This window comes from Rhinoraja longicauda, chromosome 17 (assembly GCF_053455715.1).
Source record: "Rhinoraja longicauda isolate Sanriku21f chromosome 17, sRhiLon1.1, whole genome shotgun sequence".
NCBI classification, from domain to species: domain Eukaryota; kingdom Metazoa; phylum Chordata; class Chondrichthyes; order Rajiformes; family Arhynchobatidae; genus Rhinoraja; species Rhinoraja longicauda.
This window is the reverse complement of record NC_135969.1, coordinates 6,480,949-6,503,026: the sequence shown is the minus strand read 5'-3', so window position 1 is coordinate 6,503,026 and position 22,078 is coordinate 6,480,949. Positions and strand designations below refer to the sequence as shown.

At 47.0% G+C, this 22,078-nt stretch overlaps 1 protein-coding gene across 1 annotated transcript; it reads left to right on the top strand.

Moving 5' to 3' along the window:
• Window positions 1-427: 427 nt before the first annotated feature.
• On the top strand, window positions 428-19,882 carry LOC144601583 (uncharacterized). The gene is made up of 5 exons (XM_078413792.1): window positions 428-672; window positions 6,256-6,322; window positions 11,636-11,742; window positions 16,485-16,685; window positions 18,573-19,882. Exons 1-5 carry the CDS (start codon window positions 603-605, stop codon window positions 18,650-18,652), a joined length of 525 nt encoding a protein of 174 aa, XP_078269918.1. The 5' UTR covers window positions 428-602; the 3' UTR covers window positions 18,653-19,882.
• The last annotated feature ends 2,196 nt before the right edge of the window (window positions 19,883-22,078 follow it).

Here is a 22,078-nt window from a genome sequence, read left to right as displayed (position 1 = left end):
TGTTTCCGCGCTGTATCTCGAAACAAAACTAGAAACTAAACTAAACTTCCCCACATCATATCCAATTTCTTTTCTTCGCGAATTCACAAACTAATGGACTGGCAAAAGAGCCAGGGGTCACATGAGGAGAGTCTTTTTCAAATAGCGAGTCCAAACTCCAACTAACTTCCCCACCGGCGTGTTTGCGTGCTGTATCTCTAAAGGAAACACATTTGCCTTGATGACATCCCTGCTGGGAACTTGCTCAGAGAGGTCAACTTCAACGGTTGGAACAAGACTCCATACAGTGACAGAGCTTTCCACACATGCGCCACTTTGTGTTGGTGGGAGAAGAGTGTTGTGGCAGTACCAGCTACACTTCATGAAACAGCTGGGGAAACCTATAGGGGGAACAAAAGCAGTTTAATGACTTGTTTTCATCATGATACGTTGGAGGGCACCACATCGTGCTCTGCAACACGACTCTGTCATAAAACAATTTAGAAACGAAACTGTAACTCCATGCACTGCACACTAACTTTCTCATTCCGTTCTTCTCAGCACACCGGAGGTTCACGTTTTAACTGAGGTCTGAAACACAAGGAATAAACTGGAAAGAAAATATGGCCATAAAGATGATGAGCTTGCAGTCGATGTGTTGGCTGATAGCCTGCCTGGCAATTCAGCCTTCTGGTGAGTTTGGAAATAAACTTGCTCCATTCCATTCTTAATTTAAGGAGTACGTTGGAGAATTTATTGAAAATTTCCCGCACAATGGTAACATTTTATTCTTGCGCAAATTATGTCGGCATGATGTTAAAAGTGTTGATACGTACAGTAGAGCAATAATTCTGGAGTAAGTTCAAGAGAATTTTCTTAAGAATTAAACTACCTTGTGATTTTCGAAAAGAATGTTGCATCCGATTGTATTGCATTGGGTGGCACCGTACAAGTGCGGGCAAGTAATTCAATTGTCAATTGTACATTGGCAAAGGTACAACATTTTTACTGATCGATTAGTACGCGAACATTTATTCCTCTCACTTGCTTTCCAGTTGGTACAGTAATCGGTTATCTTCAACACACAAGTCTCTCGGTGGTCTGACCCTTCTTTCAGTTCTTTTAATTCTATGTCTCCTGATTTTTTTAAATCTCTTTGTGAAGGAAAATTGATTTTTCTGATTTACTCTTTGTATATACCTTATTAATATTTTTAAAAATCTAAATCAATCTAAATTTTTAATTAATTCAATTAATTTAATTAATTTCAATTTTTAATCTCAATTAACACTCTTTGTTCCAAAACTCCCCCCCCCCCCCCCCCCCCCCCCCACGTGTTTATAAAGTAATTCATTCAAGCTAAAATGTCCTGGCAATGTTTCTGTAATGGGAAAGGAATTGCTCCAAGTTTCTGGAGTGGTTTCAAATCCATCGGTGAAAGAGCAGATCTATCCACCAACCTGTCCACCACAATCGACCTGCTTTCCAAACTAACTATTGAAACCCAGGGGAGAGGGTTGAGTTTCGAGGTTTTCTCCCTTACCTGAGAACCATCTGGTTTAGTTAGAGATACAGCACGGAAGCAGGCCCTTCGGCCCACCGAGTCTGCCCCGACCATCGATCCCCGCACATTAACACTTCCCCAGCACACGCTAGGGACAATTTGCACATGCACCAAGCCAATTAATCTACAAACCTGTACGTCTTTGGAGTGTGGGAGGAAACCGACGATCTTGGAGAGAACCCACGCAGGTCACGGGGAGAATGTACGAGCTCCATATGTACAGCACCCGTAGTCGGGTTGGAACCCGGGTCTCTGGCGCTGTAATCGCTGCAAGGCAGCAACTCTACCGCTGCACCACCGTGACCGCCGCCAACTCTCTCACAACTTAAGGAAAGTTACAGGAATATTCAGATCCTGCCACTGTGGCCTTTTACAAAAGACCTTTTTTTCGAGTTCCAGGTCATGGTAAAAGTTATATCAGTCTGATTTGCATTTTTCATTCTCAGTTGTAATTGAAGTTTCAGAAATCGTCAGACTCTCCCCTGACTGTCCAAACCACAGACGCGTTCAACAATTCAAAATCTTTTTAAATATTCACCCAAGTTTGTTGATCAAGCATTAAGTCCACAAAATCTTTAGGGATGCAGGGGAATGAGATGAAACATTGCACATTATCCCATTCAAATGGATTCAGTTTGGAAGCCTGTTTTTGTTTAATATAATATCAGACAAATGTAGTCACATTGAGATTTCTGAAATCATAAAATGGCCGAAAGGAAACTCATGTGAACCTTTGGATGAAAATGTCACCTTCCTCCCTCTGAATAAACAGGCGATAACGTTAGACCACAGCTTACGTTAGTGTATGCAAAGCATGGTGAGAGCACGTTTAGCCCATTACAAAGCCACAAGACCACAGATACCAGAATTAGAAGGGTCCTGACCCAAAACATCATCTATCCATTTCCATCCACTGATGTTGCCTGACCTGCCAGCAGTTAGTTATTTACCCCAGTCCAAAAAGATTACCTGGCCAAATGCCACTCTCTAGCCTTGCAGTTCTCAACTGTTTAAGCTACCAATTTTTAAAACAAATGAAGGATTTTGCATCCATGATCCTTCCAGACAATGATGTCCAGCCTTATACGACCTTGTGAGAGAAAAGATTTTTCCTAATCTTCCCTCAGATCCTTTTTCCAGTTGTTTTAATTCTCTGTCGCCACATTTTTGCTCTTTTCCAGAAAGGAAATGGATTCTTCTTATTTACACTATGTGGACACATTATCAGTTTTTGTTGTCCTTAATTACGTCCACTCTCAGCCTCCTTTGTTCCAAAAATTCCCCACCAGTCTATAAAATACTTCATCCTTGCACTGTTTCTGTAAAGGGAAAGGGATCGCTCCAGGGTTCAGGGATGGTTTCAAATTCATCAAAGTGCAGATCTATCCACCGACGTGCTCACAGTGTTCTCAGTGTTCTCCAAGCAGGCGTTTGATACCTGAGGGAGAGGCCTGTGTTTCCAGATTTTCTCCCTCACCTGAAAAACCGCTCCATTGTCTGACAATAGGTGCAGGAGTAGGCCATTCGGCCCTTCGAGCCAGCACCGCCATTCAATGTGATCATGGCTGATCATTCTCAATCAGTACCCCGTTCCTGCCTTCTCCCCATACCCCCTGACTCCGCTATCCTTAAGAGCTCTATCTAGCTCTCTCCTGAAAGCATTCAGAAAACTGGCCTCCACTGCCTTCTGAGGCAGAGAATTCCACAGATTTACAACTCTGACTGAAAAAGTTTTTCCTCATCTCTGTTCTAAATGGCCTACCCCTTATTCCTAAACTGTGGCCCCTGGTTCTGGACTCCCCCAACACTGGGAACATGTTTCCTGCTTCTAGCGTGTCCAACACCTTAATAATCTTATATCTTTCAATAAGATCCCCTCTCATCCTTCTAAATTCCAGTGTATACAAGCCTAGTCGCTCCAGTCTTTCAACATATGACAGTCCCGCCATTCCGGGAATTAACCTAGTAAACCTACGCTGCACGCCCTCAATAGCAAGAATATCCTTCCTGACATTTGGAAATTTGTGGGAATATTCAGACCCTGCCACCTTGCTACTTATGTCATCACAGAATGAAAAGATCACGTAATTAGGGAAGATTCTTGACTAGTTTAGTTTAGTTTAGTTTAGAGATACAGCGTGGAAACAGGCCCTTTTGGCCCACCGGGTCCGTGCCGACAAGCGATCCCCGCATATTAACACCATCCTATACACACCAGGGACAATTTTTACATTTGCCAAGCCAATTAACCTACACACCTGTACGTCTTTGGAGTGTGGCAGGAAACCAACGATCTCAGAGAAAACCCACGCAGGTCACGGGGAGAACGTACAAACTCCGTACAGACGGTGCCCGTAGTTGGGATTGAACCCGGGTCGAAGAACCCCGACTCAGTCTGAAGAAGGGTCTCGACCCGAAACGTCAACCATTCCTTCTCTCCTGAGATGCTGCCTGACCCGCTGAGTTACTCCAGCTTTTTGTGATACCTTCGATATGTACCAGCATCTGCAGTTATTTTCCTACCCTGCTCCCTAACTCCATCATTCTTTTGGTCCAAGGGTTAGTCCATGGTGTTCTATTGTAGAGGTATAATTAGGGCTGCGCAGTTTGGTTCAGATACTTGATGTTTGTAGGAAATTAGCTGTTCCTGAACTTGGTGGTCTTAGACTTTGGGATTCTGTACCTCCTTGCCGATGCTGGCAGCAAGCAGAGTTCCTGGCCTGGTTAGTGGGGTTTTTGAGGCGGTGCCTCACATAGATGCTTTTGATGGTGTGGTGGGCAGTAACCAAAGATACTCGAGGAACAAGATGGACCACTCCGTTGAAATGGCCCATACTGAAGTGTAGTACGCAAAGGAGCCATTTTAGTAGTCAAAACCCGCTGTTCGTTATGCCTCTCGCAGTGTAATCAGTGTTGTGGGGGAACAGTATGTGTGATGACACCATTAAAATGCAGATTACATCTCATCTATCAATTCACAGAATTTTGTTATTTTTCTTTTTAAATGTTTCTGTAAGTTTCTGCCTAAAATGGCGCCATGACATACTATGGTTTTTAGGGTGGAGTGGTCTATCTTGCTCCTCGAGTATCTTTGGCAGTAACTGTGGAACGAATGGTTAGACGACTTTTCGGGTTGGGACCATTCTTTGGACTCTTATCCTTATTTCAGATCAGGGTCCTTGGTGTTGTTGACATGAAGTCCGAGGAAGGGTCTGTGTGTGTATACATACATAGACATACTCACATATGCAAATACACACATATACATATATGCATGCCCATATATGTATACATATATATATATATATATATATATATATATATATATATATACGTACATACACATATACACATAAATATACACACACCTACATACACATACACACACACACACACACACACACACACACATACACACACACACACATACACACACACACACACACACACACACACACACACACACACACACACACACACACACATACACACACACACACACATACACACACACACACACACACACACACACACACATACACATAAAAAAGCAAACAAACAATAATAACAATAGTAGTCTATGTTCAGAGCTTATTTGAGGTTGTTGTGCTTAATAGCCTAATGGCTGTAGGGAAGAAGTTGTTCCTGAACCTGGATGTTGGTTCTATAAGATCCCCCCTCAATATTCCAGCATCTGCAAACTCTTGGGTCTCTAAAATCATTACCTCATTTATTTTTTTGAAAGGCAATTTTGATATTGATCTGCAGAAAATGTGAGCTTTTGCTGACTATTCCTCTAGCTTTAAGTTGAGTTGAGAGGTTGGACACGTGGTTGAGTGGTACCAGCTCTTACTTCATGTCAACAATCAACATGGACAGCGATATGTGGGATACCAAAGCTGGTGGATGAAAGGCAAGGGCCAGGGGAATGCAATCCTTGTTCTGTCACGGGAGAGAGGGGGCGGAAGCAGAACTACGGGACACAGAGCAGATGTGGGTGAGGAATTCAGGGATCTCTTTTGAAAAGGCGAGAGAGCAGCGAGAACTCCCATTCAACATGGGGTCCATAAGATGGCACTTCACTTAGGGTTGCCAACTATCCCGTATTAGCCGGGACACCCGTGCCTGTGTCCCGTATTAGGCCCTGGGGGGGTGCTGTTGGCCTGGACACTGTAGGCCCGAACACTGTAGGCCTGGACACTGTAGGCTCGGGAGCCTCTCGCTGTAGGCCCGGACACTGTAGGCCCCGACAGTGTAGGCCCGGATGCCCGGGCGCCACCTAACGGAGGTTGCGTAGCAAACCGCCTCCAGGCCCTGGCGGAGCGGGAGCATGTGGCCGCTGGTTGGGTGAGGTGGTGACGTCACCTTTTGTCCCCTATTTGGGAGTGAGGAAGTTGGCAACCCTACCTTCACTAGAGCCTCAGACTAGACGTCAATCTCTGAAATGCTTCTCCAAAGGTTATGGGGGTTATGGGGGTGAAGGCAGGAGAATGGGGCTGAGAGGGAAAGATAGGTCAGCCATGACGGAATGGAGGAATTGCCACGATGGGCCGAATGGCCTAATTCTGCTCCTATGACTTATGACTTTATAAACCCAGAAACATTTGACTCAGAGGCTTGGCTAATAGTTTCCAGTTTTGTACTAATAGTTATTGCATAAGATCAATTTGATTTGATTTAAGATCTCTGTAACGTCTGTATTACTTTGTCAGCTGCATACTCCAGTGTAGAGTGCAAGTTTGGTTGGACCGGAGTGGCCTGCACGGAGACTAACTACGTGTAAGTAACCAACAATATTGGATGCTTTGACTCTTCTTTGGTTTTTATGAGTTCAAATTGTTGCATCAGAGAATTGGATGAAATCTACAAAATACTGTGTTTTGGAATTAGATTTATAAATACATTACGTCTAAATCGTGGCTTCTACTGTTATTTTATTTCTGAGCTTGGTCTGAATTGGTCTAGGCAAAGAAAATAATGCAAGGCTCACAATTCAGAACATGAAAGCCAGCTTCTTCCAACTTCGAACCATAGCTAAAATCAAACCTTTCCTCAAATTCGACGACACAGAAAAAATCATTCACGCTTTCATTTCCTCCCGCCTAGACTACTGCAACTCCCTATACACTGGGATCAGCCAATCTTCCCTGTCCCGCCTGCAACTGGTCCAAAACGCCGCAGCGAGACTCCTGACGGGTACCCGTAAAAGGGACCACATCACCCCGATTCTGGCCTCTCTCCACTGGCTCCCTGTACGGTACAGAATCAACTTCAAGCTCCTCCTATTCACGTATAAAGCCCTAAATGGACACTCCCCCCCCTACATCAAAAATCTTCTAACCCCCCTCTCTAACTCCAGGTCCCTCAGATCGGCCGACATGGGGCTATTCACTATCCCACGGTCTAGGCTTAAACTCAGGGGTGACCGCGCTTTTGCGGTTGCAGCTCCTAGACTGTGGAACAGCATCCCTCTCCCGATCAGAACTGCCCCCTCCATCGACTCCTTTAAGTCCAGGCTCAAAACATATTTCTACTCCCTAGCGTTTGAGGCTCATTGAGGAGGCGCTGTGAACTGTTTGCGTGCTACTGTATGTTTTCATTTTTTTTTCTATTGGAACCTAATCAAATGTACAGCACTTTGGTCAACGTGGGTTGTTTTTAAATGTGCTATACAAATAAAATTGACTTGACTTGACTTGACTTGAAAGCGCTGACTAATGGTATTGCACCCAATGTTACATGAAATTACAAAAGGTCTGATCTAAAACAGTTTGGTTGCATTTGGCATGCAAGCTACCCTTTTAACTCTAACATTGTTTATTCTTTAATTCTAAATGTAGTTACACAGCATTCACCGTGTTGACCACTTGAGATTGATTAGTAGGACTAGATGTTACAACCCCTAAGGTTTGCACTACAATTGACTGGTGTTGTTCTTGGGGGTGACCACTAGGTGATGTTGCTACCATTCAGACACATCTTCAGTTGTGTACCTCAATGTCACTGGGTGTTTTGGCCTTTTATCACAAGACACCCTCAGTCGAGGCAGGCCCACCACAGGGTGATCAGCCCTGGGTGTGTGTCTTATGGTTAGCCTCTAGATGGTCACGTGGCAGCCCAGACAGTATCTTTTCTTTTCAGCCACAGCCAGTGACTGCTCCGTTCGGCTGCATTTGCAAGTTCTTTGATTGCCCTCCTTTGGGCCTGCCCTCTGACTCCAACTTCCCTCAGGAGCCTTGTAGTGGAACTGGCTACAAAGCCCCTGCACCCCACCCCCACTGGACACACTCTTACACTCCAACCTTGCTCCTCTGCCTCTACTGCAAGGTTGGAATATCTCAGCCTTTCCCTTTCAAATGCCTCATCCACAGCCTCCTCCCAGGGCACCGTCAGCTCAATGATGTAAACATGCCGACAGGAGTTGGACCAGAGGACGAGGTCTGGTCGCAGGTTGGTAGCTGCGATTTCAACTGGGAAGGAAAGCCTCTGGCCTAGGTCAACCCGCATTTCCGAGTCTCTGGCTGCACTCAGTGGCATGAGTTGAGAGGCGAGGTGGTAGTCTTCCGTTTCTCTCCTTCCCGGATGAACGATTGGATTTGCGGGAATGTTAGCTGGGCATTGATAGGCATGGCGTTGGTGGTAACTCTCTTGCACTCGAGTGCAGCTGCCAAACACCTCAGCACCTGGTTGTGTCGCCAGGTGTATCTACCTTGTGTTAGGCTGGCCTTACAACCGACCAGGATGTGCTTGAGGTTTGCTGGAACTGCACACAGGGGGCAGGCTGGATCCTCTCCCAGCCAAAGATTTAGGTTTGTGGGAGAGGGAAGGACATCATATGTGGTTCTGATAATAAAGCTCAACATACTTGACTCCATGTTCCACAGCTCACTCCATGTGATCTTCCTCCTCTCAATGCCATCCCACCTCATCCAGCGGCCTTGCTTGGCTTGAGATATAGCTTTGGCACACCTGGCTGCTTCTTCTTGGCGGTGCACCTCCTCCACCACCAGGTGCCGACGTTCAGCTGGAGTAGCCTTTTGCCAGGTAGGTTTCATTGCTCCCAGGCCAAAGCCCCGTCGGCCTTGTTGGACATGGCCCACTATGTCCCGGTGTGGAGGGCAGATTTTGCGTCCTGTACCACTGCTGCTGGAGTCCATTTCTTCCCTGTTGCTATGGTTGGAGCGACACCTCTAACTATTGGGTCCCGGGATTCTGTTAGTGTCATGTCCAGCCTTGCTTTGGTGCATTTGAATTCCTCCACCAGGCTTGAGACTGGCAGTGAGAGGGCTCCATTCCCATAGAGTCCTATGCTGCTGAGGCATCTCGGTAGCCCAAGCCATTTCCTCACTTGTGAGTTCACAAGTCTCTCCAGCTGGTTGATATGGGATAAAGTGACCTCGTAGATGGTAATTGGCCACATGAGTCGGGGCAGCAGACCGAATTGAAGGCACCAAAGCTTCAGCTCCCCTGGGAGAGCAGTGTTGTTGATTTGCTTGAGGCCACTGATTGTATCCTGCATGAGTTGTTCCACCTGCTCTGCGTCCTTGAGGTGTGCGGTGTACCATCTCCCGAGGCTTTTGACTGGCTTCTCCAGGACAGTTGGTATTGTCTCGTTGTTGATGCGGAACCTTTCGTCAGTCAGCCGGCCTTTGACGATGGAAATACTGCAGGATTTGCTGGGTTTAATCTCCATTCGTGCCCATTTGATGTTTTCCTGGAGTTTATCCAGCAGGCGTTTGGTGCATTGCTTTTGTTGTTGTTATAGTGGTCATGTCATCCATGTACGCCCTGATTGGAGGAAGACGCAGCCCACTCTTCAAGCGTTCCCCTCCGACTACCCATCGTGATGCTCAAATGATTAGCTCCATTGCCATGGTAAACATCAGAGGAGAGATGGTACAGCCTGCCATTATGCCTATCTCAAGGTGCTGCCAGGCGGTGGTGTTGTCCTGTGTTGTGATGCAGAACTGGAGGTCCTGGAAGTAAGCTTTTACCAGCTTTGTGGTGACCTCTGGGACCTGGAAGCAGTTAAAAGCTGCCCAAAGAGTCTCATGGGGCACTGAACCAAAGGCATTGGCAAGATCTAAGAAAACCACATGCAGATCTCTCTTTTCTTTCTTGGCAGTTTGTATCTGGTGCCAGATGACATTTGCATGTTCCAGACATCCTGAGAAACCACGTACCCCTGCTTTCTGCACTGATGTGTCAATGAAGTTGTTGCTCTGCAAAAACGCTGAGAGTCTTTGGGCCACAATACCAACGAAGATCTTTCCTTCCACATTCAGAAGGCTGATCTGGCGGAATTGGCTAATGGTTGAAGAGTTCTTTTCTTTGGGAATTAGGATCCCTCCTGCCCTTCGCCATGCCTTAGGTATGATTCCTTTCCCCCACGCCACTTTCATTAACTTCCAGAGGTATTTCAGGACACCAGGGGTGTTCTTCTAGAGCCTGTATGGAATGCCATTGGGCCCTGGGGCTGATGCTGATCTTGCTCGTTTAACTGTGTTCTCCACCTCCTTCCATGTAGGAGGTCTTGTGTCCATCTGGTGCTCAGGTGGATGAATAGGTGGCATGTCATCTGGAATGGTGACTGGCTTATGCCTCAGGTTGTCGGAGTACGTCTTCCTCAGATGCTCCTCTAGTTCCCTTACAGGTACTTTCAGGATCCCACTCTTCTCCTTGACAAAGAGGCTTTTGACAAACTTATATGGATCTCTGTAAAAGCCTGTCCTCGCCCGTTCTTTCTTCTTGTGTTGCTTTCTCAGGCATTCTGCTCTTCGCAGGATTGCCAGGCGCTACTTTCCTTCTGCCTGCAGTGCCTCGAGCCCTTCCCTTTCTGCCTCTGTGGCCTTCCTCCACTGTTTTCTCAGCTGCCTCCTTTCCTTCACCAGTCTTTTTATCTCCTGCGGCCTCCCGGACTTGTACTGGAGTGATAGTTCCTTCTGTGTCCTCTGTTTCTTGACCTTCACCCCAAATCTCTCCGCCCCATAGTTGTATATGATGTCTCCCATCTTCTCCAGTTTTCTTTCTACACATCCCTTCAATCCTTCCAGAAGATGGACGAGGTCAGTGTTAATGGTCTCCCACTGTTTCCTCAGGCAGGATTTAGGCCACACGATTTGAGGCTTTCTTCCTTCCATCTTCCTCTCTACCGCAGACTGTGGCTGGTTGGGCTCTGTACTCGTGTCCGTTGGTGGGACTATACTTGGTTGAGCTTCGCCTGGGGTGCTGATACCCTGTGGACTGTGGTGATTATCCTGCCACTGGGCTTCACTCGACTGATTTGACCTACCTCTTAGGAAGTAATGGTCAATGCGAGGCCCCCCACCAAGCTCTCAGGCACTTTTTCATGCCCTGGTGGATCTTGAGACCCTTCTCTGATGTTATCTTTTCCCAGCCACAGATGCAGCTTCGTAGCTTGTGTCCTGCCGGCGCTGCTGCTCTGTCAATTGCTGTGCCGGTTGTCTGATTCATAGTCGATTCCGTTCCTGGGTCTGTTGCCGTGTGGTCTGTCGATGAGTCATCTTCCGCCCCCGCTCTCGCAGACTCAAGGGGTATTCTTTTTCTTGACTTCTTCGTAGCAATATATGGGTGGAACTTGCACTATAATTGTTGCAAAGTGCCCCTTCCAACACTTTAACCCTTAGCTCAGCATTCTATCTCTATCTCTATATCTCTCTCTCTCTCTCTCTCTCTCTCTCTCTCTCTCTCTCTCTCTCTCTCTCTCTCTCTCTATCTCTATCTCTATCTCTCTCTCTCTCTCTCTCTCTCTCTCTCTCTCTCTCTCTCTCTCTCTCTCTCTCTCTCTCTCTCTCTCTCTCTCTCCTCCCTCCCTCCCTCCCTCCCTCCCTCCCTCCCTCTCCCTCTCTCTCCCCTCCCCTCCCCTCCCCCTCCCCCTCCCTCCTCTCTCCCCCCTCTCTCCCCCTCTGACATTCCTCCTCATCTCCTTCCTGAAGGAACGTCCTTTCATTCTGGGGCTATGACCTCTGGTCCTGGACTCTCCCACTGGTGGTAACATCCTCCCCACATCCACTCTGTCCAGGCCTCCCATTTCCTCTCATTTTAATTAACCTTCCCTTCTATTTTCCGTAGGCAGAAGATATTAATTGGAGTTGGAGTGGTGGGGGGCATCATTGCGGTTGCACTGCTAGTATGGTGCTGCTGCTGCTGCTGCTGCGGATCCACACCTCGCCAAATGAGTGAGTAACTGTTCTGGCTGTGGTTTATTATAGTCACCTGCCCTGAGGTACAGTGCTTATGCGCCATGCAATCGAATCAGATAACACCATCCTTGAATACAGTCAAGCCAAAAGTAAACACAAACGATAGAACAAAGAAAAATACCGGAGTGCAGAATATGTAAGAAAATAACTGCAGATGCTGGTACAAATCGAAGGTATTTATTTCACAAAATGCTGGAGTAACTCAGCGGGTCAGGCAGCATCTCAGGAGAGAAGGAATGGGTGACGTTTCTTTAGTCTGAAGAAGGGTCTCGACCCGAAACGTCACCCATTCCTTCTCTCCTGAGAGGCTGCCTGACCCGCTGGGTTACTCCAGCATTTTGTGAAATAAATACCTTTGGAGTGTAGAATACAGTTTATTTACAAGTGGAACAGAGATTTAAAAGCATGAAGCAATTGTAATTGTGTCAGATGATATTGCTTAGCATTCAGTGTGTTTCGTTTATGTACCAAAGGACAGTGAAAAGGCTTTGTGTCGCCTGTTATCCATTCAGCAAATAGACGATGCATGATTACCATCATGATGCCCACAGTGAACAGATATACAATAAAGAGAATAATCTTTAGTGCAAGATAAAGTCCAGTAAGTTCCATTAAAGATAGTCCAAGAGATCAGCTTCTCGTGGGGAGGACCGCATCAGAACAGTGGGAGTCATTCAAAGGAATAATTGAAAAAGTACAGAGGAAGCATGTTCCCCTAAAGTTTAAGGGTGGGACAAACAAGTCCAAAGAACCTTGGATGTTGAACGATATAGTAGGATTGATTCGAAAAAAAAGGGGGGCTTTTGGAAGGCATAAAGAACTTAAGGCACAGGCATCATTAGAGGAATACAGAAGGTGTAGGGCGGTTCTTAAAAAAGAAATTAGGAGAGCAAAAAGTGGCCATGAGATAGCACTAGCCGGCAAAATAAAAGAAAATCCCAGTGTTCTATAAGTATATCAAGGGTAAGAGGATAACGAGGGAAAGAGTGGGGCCCATCAGGGACCATAGTGGAAAGCTGTGTGTGGAGCCAGAGGATGTAGGAGATGTTTTTAAATGATTTTTTTGCATCTGTTTTTACGAGGGAGGAGGGCGATGCGGATTTAGAAATGGACCAGGAGGGTTGTGATGTTCTTGAGCATATTGCTATTGACAGGGAGGCGGTGCTGGAGGCTCTGGCAGGTTTAAAAGTGGATAAGTCTCCGGGCCCTGACGAGATGTATCCCAGGATGCTGAGAGAGGCAAGGGAGGAGATTGCGGGGGCTCTGGCACAAATTTTCAGAGTCTCTCTTGCAACAGGGGATGTACCGGAGGACTGGAGGATAGCTAATGTGGTGCCATTATTTAAAAAGGGCAGTAGGGATAAACCTGGGAACTACAGGCCGGTGAGTCTGACATCGGTGGTGGGGAAGCTGCTAGAAAAGATTCTGAGGGACAGAATCAGTCTTCACTTGGAGGATCGAGGGTTAATTAAGGATAGTCAACATGGCTTTGTTAATGGAAGGTCGTGTCTGACTAACTTGATTGCATTTTTTGAAGGGGTGACCAAGGAGGTAGATGGAGGTAGTGCAGTGGATGTGGTATACATGGATTTCAGTAAGGCTTTTGACAAGGTCCCACACAGGAGACTAGTCAAGAAGGTAAGAGCCCATGGGATCCAGGGCACCTTGGCAAAATGGATAAAAAACTGGCTTAGTGACAGAAGGCAGAGGGTGATGGTAGAAGGGTGCTTCTGTGACTGGAGGCCGGTGTCCAGTGGGGTGCCGCAGGGATCGGTGTTGGGTCCCTTACTGTTTGTAATCTACATTAATGATCTGGATGTCAACGTACAGGGCATGATCAGCAAGTTTGCAGATGAAACGAAGTTAGGGGGGTTGGTGAATAGCGAGGAAGGGATCTGCAAGCTGCAGGAAGATATAGATGAGATGGTCAGATGGGCGGAGCAGTGGCAGATGGAATATAATCCTGAAAAGTACGAGGTGATGCACTTTGGCAGGAATAACTTGGAGAGGGAGTACACCATGAATGGAAGGACCCTAGGGAAGACAGGGGTACAGAGGGACCTTGGAGTACAGGTACACAAGTCCTTGAAGGCAGCAGGACAGGTGGACAGGGTGGTCAAAAAGGCATATGGGTTACTGGCCTTCATTAGCCGGGGCATCGAATATAAAAGTAGGGGGGTAATGATGGAATTGTACAGAACACTGGTGAGGCCACAGCTGGAGTATTGTGTACAGTTCTGGTCACCACATTATAGAAAGGATGTGATAGCTTTGGAGAGGGTGCAGAGGAGATTCACCAGGATGCTGCCAGGGATGAAGGGCCTTGGCTATGAGGAGAGACTGAGCAGACTGGGGTTGTTTTCGCTGGAACAGAGAAGGCTGAGAGGGGACATGATCGAGGTGTACAAAATCATGAGGGGCATAGATAAGGGAGATGGCGGGGAACTTCTTCCACTGGTGGAAGGTTCAACAACGAGGGGACATAGATACAGGGTAAGGGGAGGGAGGTTTCGGGGGGATGTGAGAAGGAACTTTTTCACCCAGAGGGTGGTTGGAGTCTGGAACTCACTGCCTGGGGTGGTGGTGGAGGCGGGAACACTCACAACGTTTAAGAGGCATTTGGATGGGCACTTGAAATGCTACAACATTCAGGGCTACGGTCCAAATGCGGGAAAATGGGAATAAAATTAGACTGTGTTTGGTAATGGGCGGCACGGACACGATGGGCCGAAGGGCCTCTTTCTGTGCTGTAGGACTCTATGACTCTATGAGTCTTCAAAGAGGTAGATGGGAGGTCAGGACCTGTTCTCTCGTTGGTGATGGGATGATTCAGTTGCCTAATAACATCTGGGGAAGAAACTGTCCCTGAATCTGGAGGTGTGCGTTTTCACACTTCTGTACCTCTTGCCACCGTGACTTTCCGACACACTAGTTCACAAAGCTGCCATTGAACTGATTCAATTGAACGCTAACAGTCCACCTGTACAGAATGTAGACATGGTAACAAAAGAGAAACGGGCCGGCTATTTAGGCTCGAATGTCACGCTATCTTGAATCTCGACACACAGCAGAGAGACGATTGATCAACACAATGGGTTAGTTGCATCACTGCCAGATCCATCAATACTTAGATGATCGCAGCAAGTATCACCTACTGTGCCTAATTCTCATCATGAGAACAGCAGGGCAGGGATGAAAGCAGGGTGGAAGGTGCTCTAGGCATTGAAGACAGACACAAAATGCTGGAGTAACTCAGCAGGACAGGCAGCATCACTGGAGAGAAGGAATGAGTTGAGACCCTTCCTTAGACTGAGAGTCAGGGGAGAGGGAGAGAGAGAAAAGGTGTGAATACGGGACATCAAAGGGACGAGGCTCAAGGAGAATGTAGAATGGATCATTGTAAGCTTGAGGAAGGTGACAACGAAGCACACAGAGATAAAATTTAATCTGGGGGCAGTCAGACTGGTTGGAGAAGTAGGATAGGGTAGGGATGGAGAGAGAGAGAAAGCAAGGGTTACTTGAAGTTAGAGAAGTCGATGTTCATACCGCTGGCGTGTAAGCTGCCCACATGTAATATGAGATGCTGTTCCTCCATTTTGAGCTGGGCCTCACTCTGACAGTGGAGGAGGCCCAGGACAGAAAAGTCAGTGTGGGGATGGGAGGGAGGGGGGTAAAATGTTTGGCAACAGAGAGGTCGTGTAGGTTTAGGCTGAGGTGTTCAGTGAAACGATCACCGAGCCTGCACTTGGTCTCGCCGATATACAGGAGTCCTCAGTGCAAACCAGCATCTGCAGTTCCTCCGTACAGATTCCACTGGCAGTCAGGGGGAATGCCAAGCTGCCTAGAACCCCTGTCCCACTTAGGCGATGTTTTAGGCGACTACAGGCAACTAGGCTGTCACCACACGGTTGCCGGGGTGTTGCCTGTACGGCCGTGAGTCGTCTCCAATGAGTCGTAGCGTTTTTCTAGTCGCCGCTGGATTTTGAAATTTTTTTTAAAAATCGCCGACCGTTGGCTTGACGCCAATGATCGTAGCTTGACGTCTCCTGACGGGGGCGCTGTTGTAGGTTGTCGCCAGGTGACGTAGGTTGTCACCGGTGCTGACTTCGTTGAATTCCATTGGCGACGACCTACGTCAAACCAACAAACCAACAGGTACCGGCGTCAGAACCGGAGGCCAAAATGACGTGAATTGTCTTCAGTTGTCGCCGACACGGTCGTAGATTGTCGGGGGTAGATGTAGGTTGACTTCGGTTGTCGTAGGTTGCTGCCTGTGCGGTCGTAGGTTGTCGTAGGTGCGGTCGTAGGTGGACGTCCTGAGTCGTGACAATTGGGTCGCTGGCTGTCGGTAGCTTGCCGTAGCTTGACGTCACTAGGTGGTACGTTGTTGTAGCTTGTCGTAGACATTGTCGTAGACTATTGCAGTCACCGGCAGTCGCCTAAAAAACCCGCCTAAGTGGGACAGGGCCCTAATTAGGAATTCTATTGTAAAGAAGCTGCCACAAGATGGTTGCACTTAATGAGCTTGCACTTAATTCTGTGATTTTCTATAAACATATTGGCCTCAAATCTGTTGCCACAGAGTGCACTGGTCAGGCATCTCGACAGTGATTATGCGAGATTTTGCTTGCATATTCCAACCAAACATTGTCAGATAACTTTTGGCCGGGGATAGTTCCTTTTATTTAATTAATGTTGGTCTCCTCTTGTTCTTTCAGCTGTTGTCAACACCACTGCTGCAACTGTGGTGCCGATGGGCTATGGACAACCTGTGTTGATGTATCCAGGCTTCCAGGGGTACCAGCCAGTGCCTCTTCAACAGTCCCCTGCACAACTTCCCATGAATGCGCCCCCTTGCTCCTATGCTTACCCACAGGCAGGCCAAGCACAGCCACCTCCATACAATCAGGCAGCATCTGGTAAATAAATGTTGCACAACCATGTCCAGATCGACGGACACAAAATGCTGGGGTAACTCAGCGGGACAGGCAGCATCTCCGGAGAGAAGGAATGGGTGACGTTTCGGGTCGAGACCCTTCTTCAGACTGAGATTCGGAGAGGGGGGAACTTAGAGGAGGGAAAAGGTTGGGAACAAATCAGAGCCCGCACCGATGACTCAGGATAGGTGAAGCCCACAAAGGTCCATTGTTGGCTGTGGAAGAGGTGATAAGAAAGGGATTTGAACAGTAAAACTGGCAGGATGACTAGCATGGGGAGGGAAGGAGAGAGAGGGAATGTAAAGGTTACTTGAAATCAGAGAAATTCATATTTATACCTCAGGGCTGTTCATAGGTTCATAATTTGTAGGAGCAAATTTAGGACATTCAGCCGATTAAGTCTACTCTGCCATTCAATCATGGCTGATCTATAATTCTCTCTCAACTCCATTCTCCTGCCTTCTCCCCATAACCCCTGACACCCTTACGAATCAAGAATCTGTCAATCTCCACATTAAAAATATCCATTGACTTGGCCTCCACAGCCTTCTGTGGCTATTAATTCCACAGATTCACCGCTCTCTAATTAAAGAAATCCCTCCTCATCTTTCTAAAAGTATGTCTGTCCTTTTATGCTGAGGCTGTGAGCTCTAGTCCTAGACTCTCCCACTAGTGGAAACATCCTCTCCACATCCACTCTATCCAAGCCTTTCACCATTCGGTAAGTTTCAATGAGGGTTCCCCCCCCCCCCCCCCCCTCATCCTTCTAAACTCCAGCGAGTAAAGGCCCAGTGTTGTCAAACGCTCATCATACGTCAACCCAATCATTCCTGGGATCATTCTCGTAAACCTCGCCTGGACCCTCTCCAGAGCCGGCCCACCCTTCCTCAGATATGGGGCCCTTCCTTGCGGAGGATGTAGCCTATCCTCACTGACAGGTGGTGGCATGAAATCTCAGGTGCAGGTCGTCGTGGCTGGATGCATAAATCCTTTTGGGGCTTTTCAAAGGCATCCGGACCACAGGTTGTGTATACAATCCTAAGATCCTGGCCAGTAAAATGTTTGCCTGCACCTACACCAACTTGCTACTGAGACGGTCTGCGTCCATTGTGGGTGGTTGGGGAGGAAGCCCATTGGTTGGAGATGGGAAGGACCTGGAGTATTGATGAGCCAGTCTAGATTTGTGCCACCCCACCATTGACAAGTCCAGTATAGTTTGGGGTCTGGTGACGCCACTCCCATTTACTTACTGATTGCTCAAGTAAGTAAGCCAAAAATAACAGGCGGTGAGGTTAATTATGTGTCCTTAGTTTACAGTTATTCTCCAATTATCTTCTAAAGTGTCATGACATAAAATGGCCTGTAAACATGATTTACATTGATGGGTTCAATACACAGTGAAGAATTTGGGGAAATTTGAACCCTTTCACTTACTTTCGCATGCACAGTTAAATAAATAGCACACCAACTGTGCCAGAGAGGCACGGCGACGTAATGGTAGAGCTACTGCCTTACAACGTAAGAGACCCCGGTTCGATCCCGACTACGTGTGTTTGTCTGCACGGAGTTTGTACGTTCTCCCCGTGACTTGCGTGCGTTTTCTCCGAGATCTTTGGTTTCCTCGCACACTCCAAAGACATATAGGTTTGTCGGTTAATTGGCTTGGTATAAATGTAAACTGTCCCTAGTGTGTGTAGGGTAGTGTTAGTGTGCTGGTGTTAATGTACAGATAGGCGTGGGCTCGGTGGGCTGTAGGGCATGTTTCCGCGCTGTATCTCTAAACTCTAAACCAAACTAAACTAAAGTTTATAGGCTGTTTTGCCCATTATTTGATGCTAACATTTCATTACTTTGCTTTTATTGTAACAGGTGGACAACCTTGGCAGGTTCCGACCGGAGGCATGAATGATAATCCAGAATTTGTCAATACAGCGCAAACCAAAATATGAACAAAACCACCAGCCACACCCAAGAAATGCTTCTGCCTGCTTTCATCCCTCCCAATATTCGTTAACCAAGTCCAAGGCTGGGTGAGATAGGAGAGTTCAGAGAAAATCTAAACAGAAGTTGTGCTAGAAAAAGTTAGAGAAGAGTACTGTCAGAACAAAAACAACTTTAGAAGTTAACACATTTGTCTGTCTCTGTCATGTCTGTCATGTAATTCCATTATAGACAATAGGTGCAGGAGTAGGCCATTCAGCCCTTCGAGCCATCACCGCTGGCTCACTATTATCATAGTGATGCTCATAATAGCATCACTATTATGGTGAGCAGAAATGTCTTTCTACCTAATAATGTCTAGTCTGAATTAAGGTCCTTGGTCCTTAGCACAAACTGAAGTTCCCTCCCTGACCCCTAATTTCTTTGTTACCCTCAGACTTGGCTGCTTTAAGGCACTCCTGCCTAACATTTTACACGCAGACTCCATGCAGCTTAACGTCTAAAACTCTGCTGCCTCAAATCTAAACTTCCCATTACGTTTCCAAATCCCCAGGGCGATTCCTTTTCCTGACACCATCTATAGCTTCCTATGGGCCTTCTTCAACACCCTTGGTCCCATTGAATACAAGGCTCACAGATTCAGTTGCTCCACTGCAGCGTGCTTGCCTTCAGGTGCCTGGGGATAAACTCTCAGGCTTGTTTACTGGCTTTAAAGTGCTCATTTAAATCCACCACTTTCACCATGTTTTTGGCCAGATGTTCTACTACTGTGTTATTTTTAATGGTTAGTGCAAAAGCAGAGAACTCCAACTCAGACTTGGAGCTGTGTCACTGACTGTACCTGTGATGTTGACAAATCCGGACCGTGGGGCTTGGTAACTTATTCAAGGGAAGTCCAACTTCAAAAAGGGGCTCAGGCTAAACTGCCCAAATGAATGATAAATATTCCCATCTGATTTTCCTGCTTTCATGCTAACAATGATGAATAAAAGGTCATCTTACAATAATAGGACTTGTTACATTCCTGAAAAGATTATTATAGTTAAAGGTCTTTAGTTCTACTGTTTGTATTGTTTGATACATTCTAGCTTTTTGGCATGCCTCATAAAACAGGTTATATGTAGAAAAACATGTTGGGTTCAGGTAAAGTAAGCAAGTAAGCTGGATTTCATCTGTGAGCTTAACAGTAATAAGATGGTGACACCATGTTTTGTGTTAGTTTACGCTGATTTTTGATTTCGCAAATTTAAAATCTGTTTTGATTTTTCAGATTTATGTTTCTTTTAATAAACTTCTTTTTTAAATATTCTTAATCAGACCTTGTTGCCGATTTTGACCTTTGTGGTGTGTTCCAGGGCTGCTCTGCTTGACAATAATATGGGCAGCATGGTGCCGGGGACTCGGGTTCCATCCTGACTACGGGCGCCGTCTGTACGGAGTTTGTACGTTCTCCCCGTGACCTGCGTGGGTTTTCTCCGAGATCTTCGGTTTCCTCCCACACTCCAAAGACGTACAGTTATGTAGGTTAATTGGCTGGGTAAATGTAAAAATTGTCCCTAGTGGGTGTAGGATAGTGCTAATGTGCGGGGATCGCTGGTCGGCGCAGACCCGGTGGGCCGAAGGGCCTGTTTCCCCAATGCATCTCTAAACTAAACTAAACTAATATAAAAAGACAAAATGATTAACTTCCTGTGCGGCAATGAATCATCTTAAGAAACATGTCTAAATACTCTAGATCTGCAAATAGTGCAGAGTTTCTTCACCACACGGCTATGAATAAAAATAGGTGTCCAAGACAAAAAGAACATTAATACCCATTATTCACAAACCCAGGGTGTTCCAGAGACCTTTGCAGCTTCTAAAATATTATGTGCTCTCTCTACTGTAAAGTGGTAAACTTCATAATCTATTACACAAAGCAAGTGCTACAAAAGTTAGAAGATACAAGACCATATCATGTTTTTTTTCATTGATGTCAGTCAGGGAATTAATATTAGCCAAAACATTTGGGGAGTTCTGCTCAGAGTGATACAGTGTGGAAACAGGCCCTTCGGCCCAACTCGCCCACACCGGCCAACAATGTCCCAGCTACACTAGTCCCACTTGCCTGCACTTGGTCCATAACCCTCCAAACCTGTCCTATCCATGTCCCTGTCTAACTGTTTCTTAAATGATGGGATAGTCCCAGCATCAACTACCTCCTCTGGCAGCTTGTTCCATTCACCCACCACCCTTCTCTTTGAAATTGTGCCATCGAAACGAATGGGGACTGAGAATCATAGCTGACGGTCAGGATGGTGACTCACACAGAGTGGAACTCCTATCCAAACTCTATTTACACTAACGTCTCTGGACTGGTGCCTGAAACCACAACTCCTTGGCAGAGAGGCAGCCATTCCATTGGGATTATTCATTTTCCATAATCAATGGTAGAGTTGCTGCCTTACAACGCCAGAGACCCGGGTTCAAACCTGACTATGGGTGCTGTTTGCACTGAGTTTGTACATTCTCCCTGTTTCCTGCATGGGTTTTCTCGAGGATCTCCAGTTTCCTCACGTACTACAAAGACATGCAGGCTTGTAGGTTAATTAGCATGGTATAAATGTTAATTGCACCTAGTGTGCAATCAAGAGAGTGGAGGCCAAATTGACACTTGGAGGGGTGGATGATGAGCCCGTGGTCTTGAAGTCACCGGAACACGGTCCACAAATGGACCAGGTGTTCCTGCTCCGAGCGACTGGCGACCAGGATATCATCCAAATAAATGAAAAGAAAAGACAAATCCCGACCAACATGGTCCATAAGCCGCTGGAAAGCCTGTGCCGCGTTTTTCAAACCGAAAGGCATACGCAACCATTCGAACAACCCGAACGGGGTGATCGTGGCAGTCTTCGGTATGTCTTCCGGACGCACAGGAATCTGGTGGTAGCCCCGCACCAAATCAATTTTGGAGAACACTATGGCACCTTCCAGCCCCGACGAGTAGTCCTGGGTGTGCGGTATGGGGTAGTGGTCTGCCGTGGTGACGGCGTTAAGGCGTCGGTAATCTCCACATGGTCTCCACCCCCCAGATGCTTTGGAGACCATATACAACGGAGAGACCCACGGGCTGTCGGACTGACGGACAATGCCCATTTGTTCCATCTTGTGGAATTCTTCACGCGTCACCATCAGTTTGTCCGGCGGCAACCTCCGAGCCCGAGCGAAAACGGGGGGCCCCTCGGTGGGGATGTGATGGACAACGCCGTGCCGGGCAGAAGGCGCGTCGAAACGCTGAACGAGCAGCTCCGGAAACTCAGCCTGGACCGCAGCATACGGGTCGGAGGCCGCGACAATGGCCTGGACAGTCGGGCTGGGCGGGGTGGCCGGTGGTGGAGCAGCGGGCTCATCGCTGCTAGCGGAGGGTCGAAGGCCTTTACCTCAGACGTCGGGAA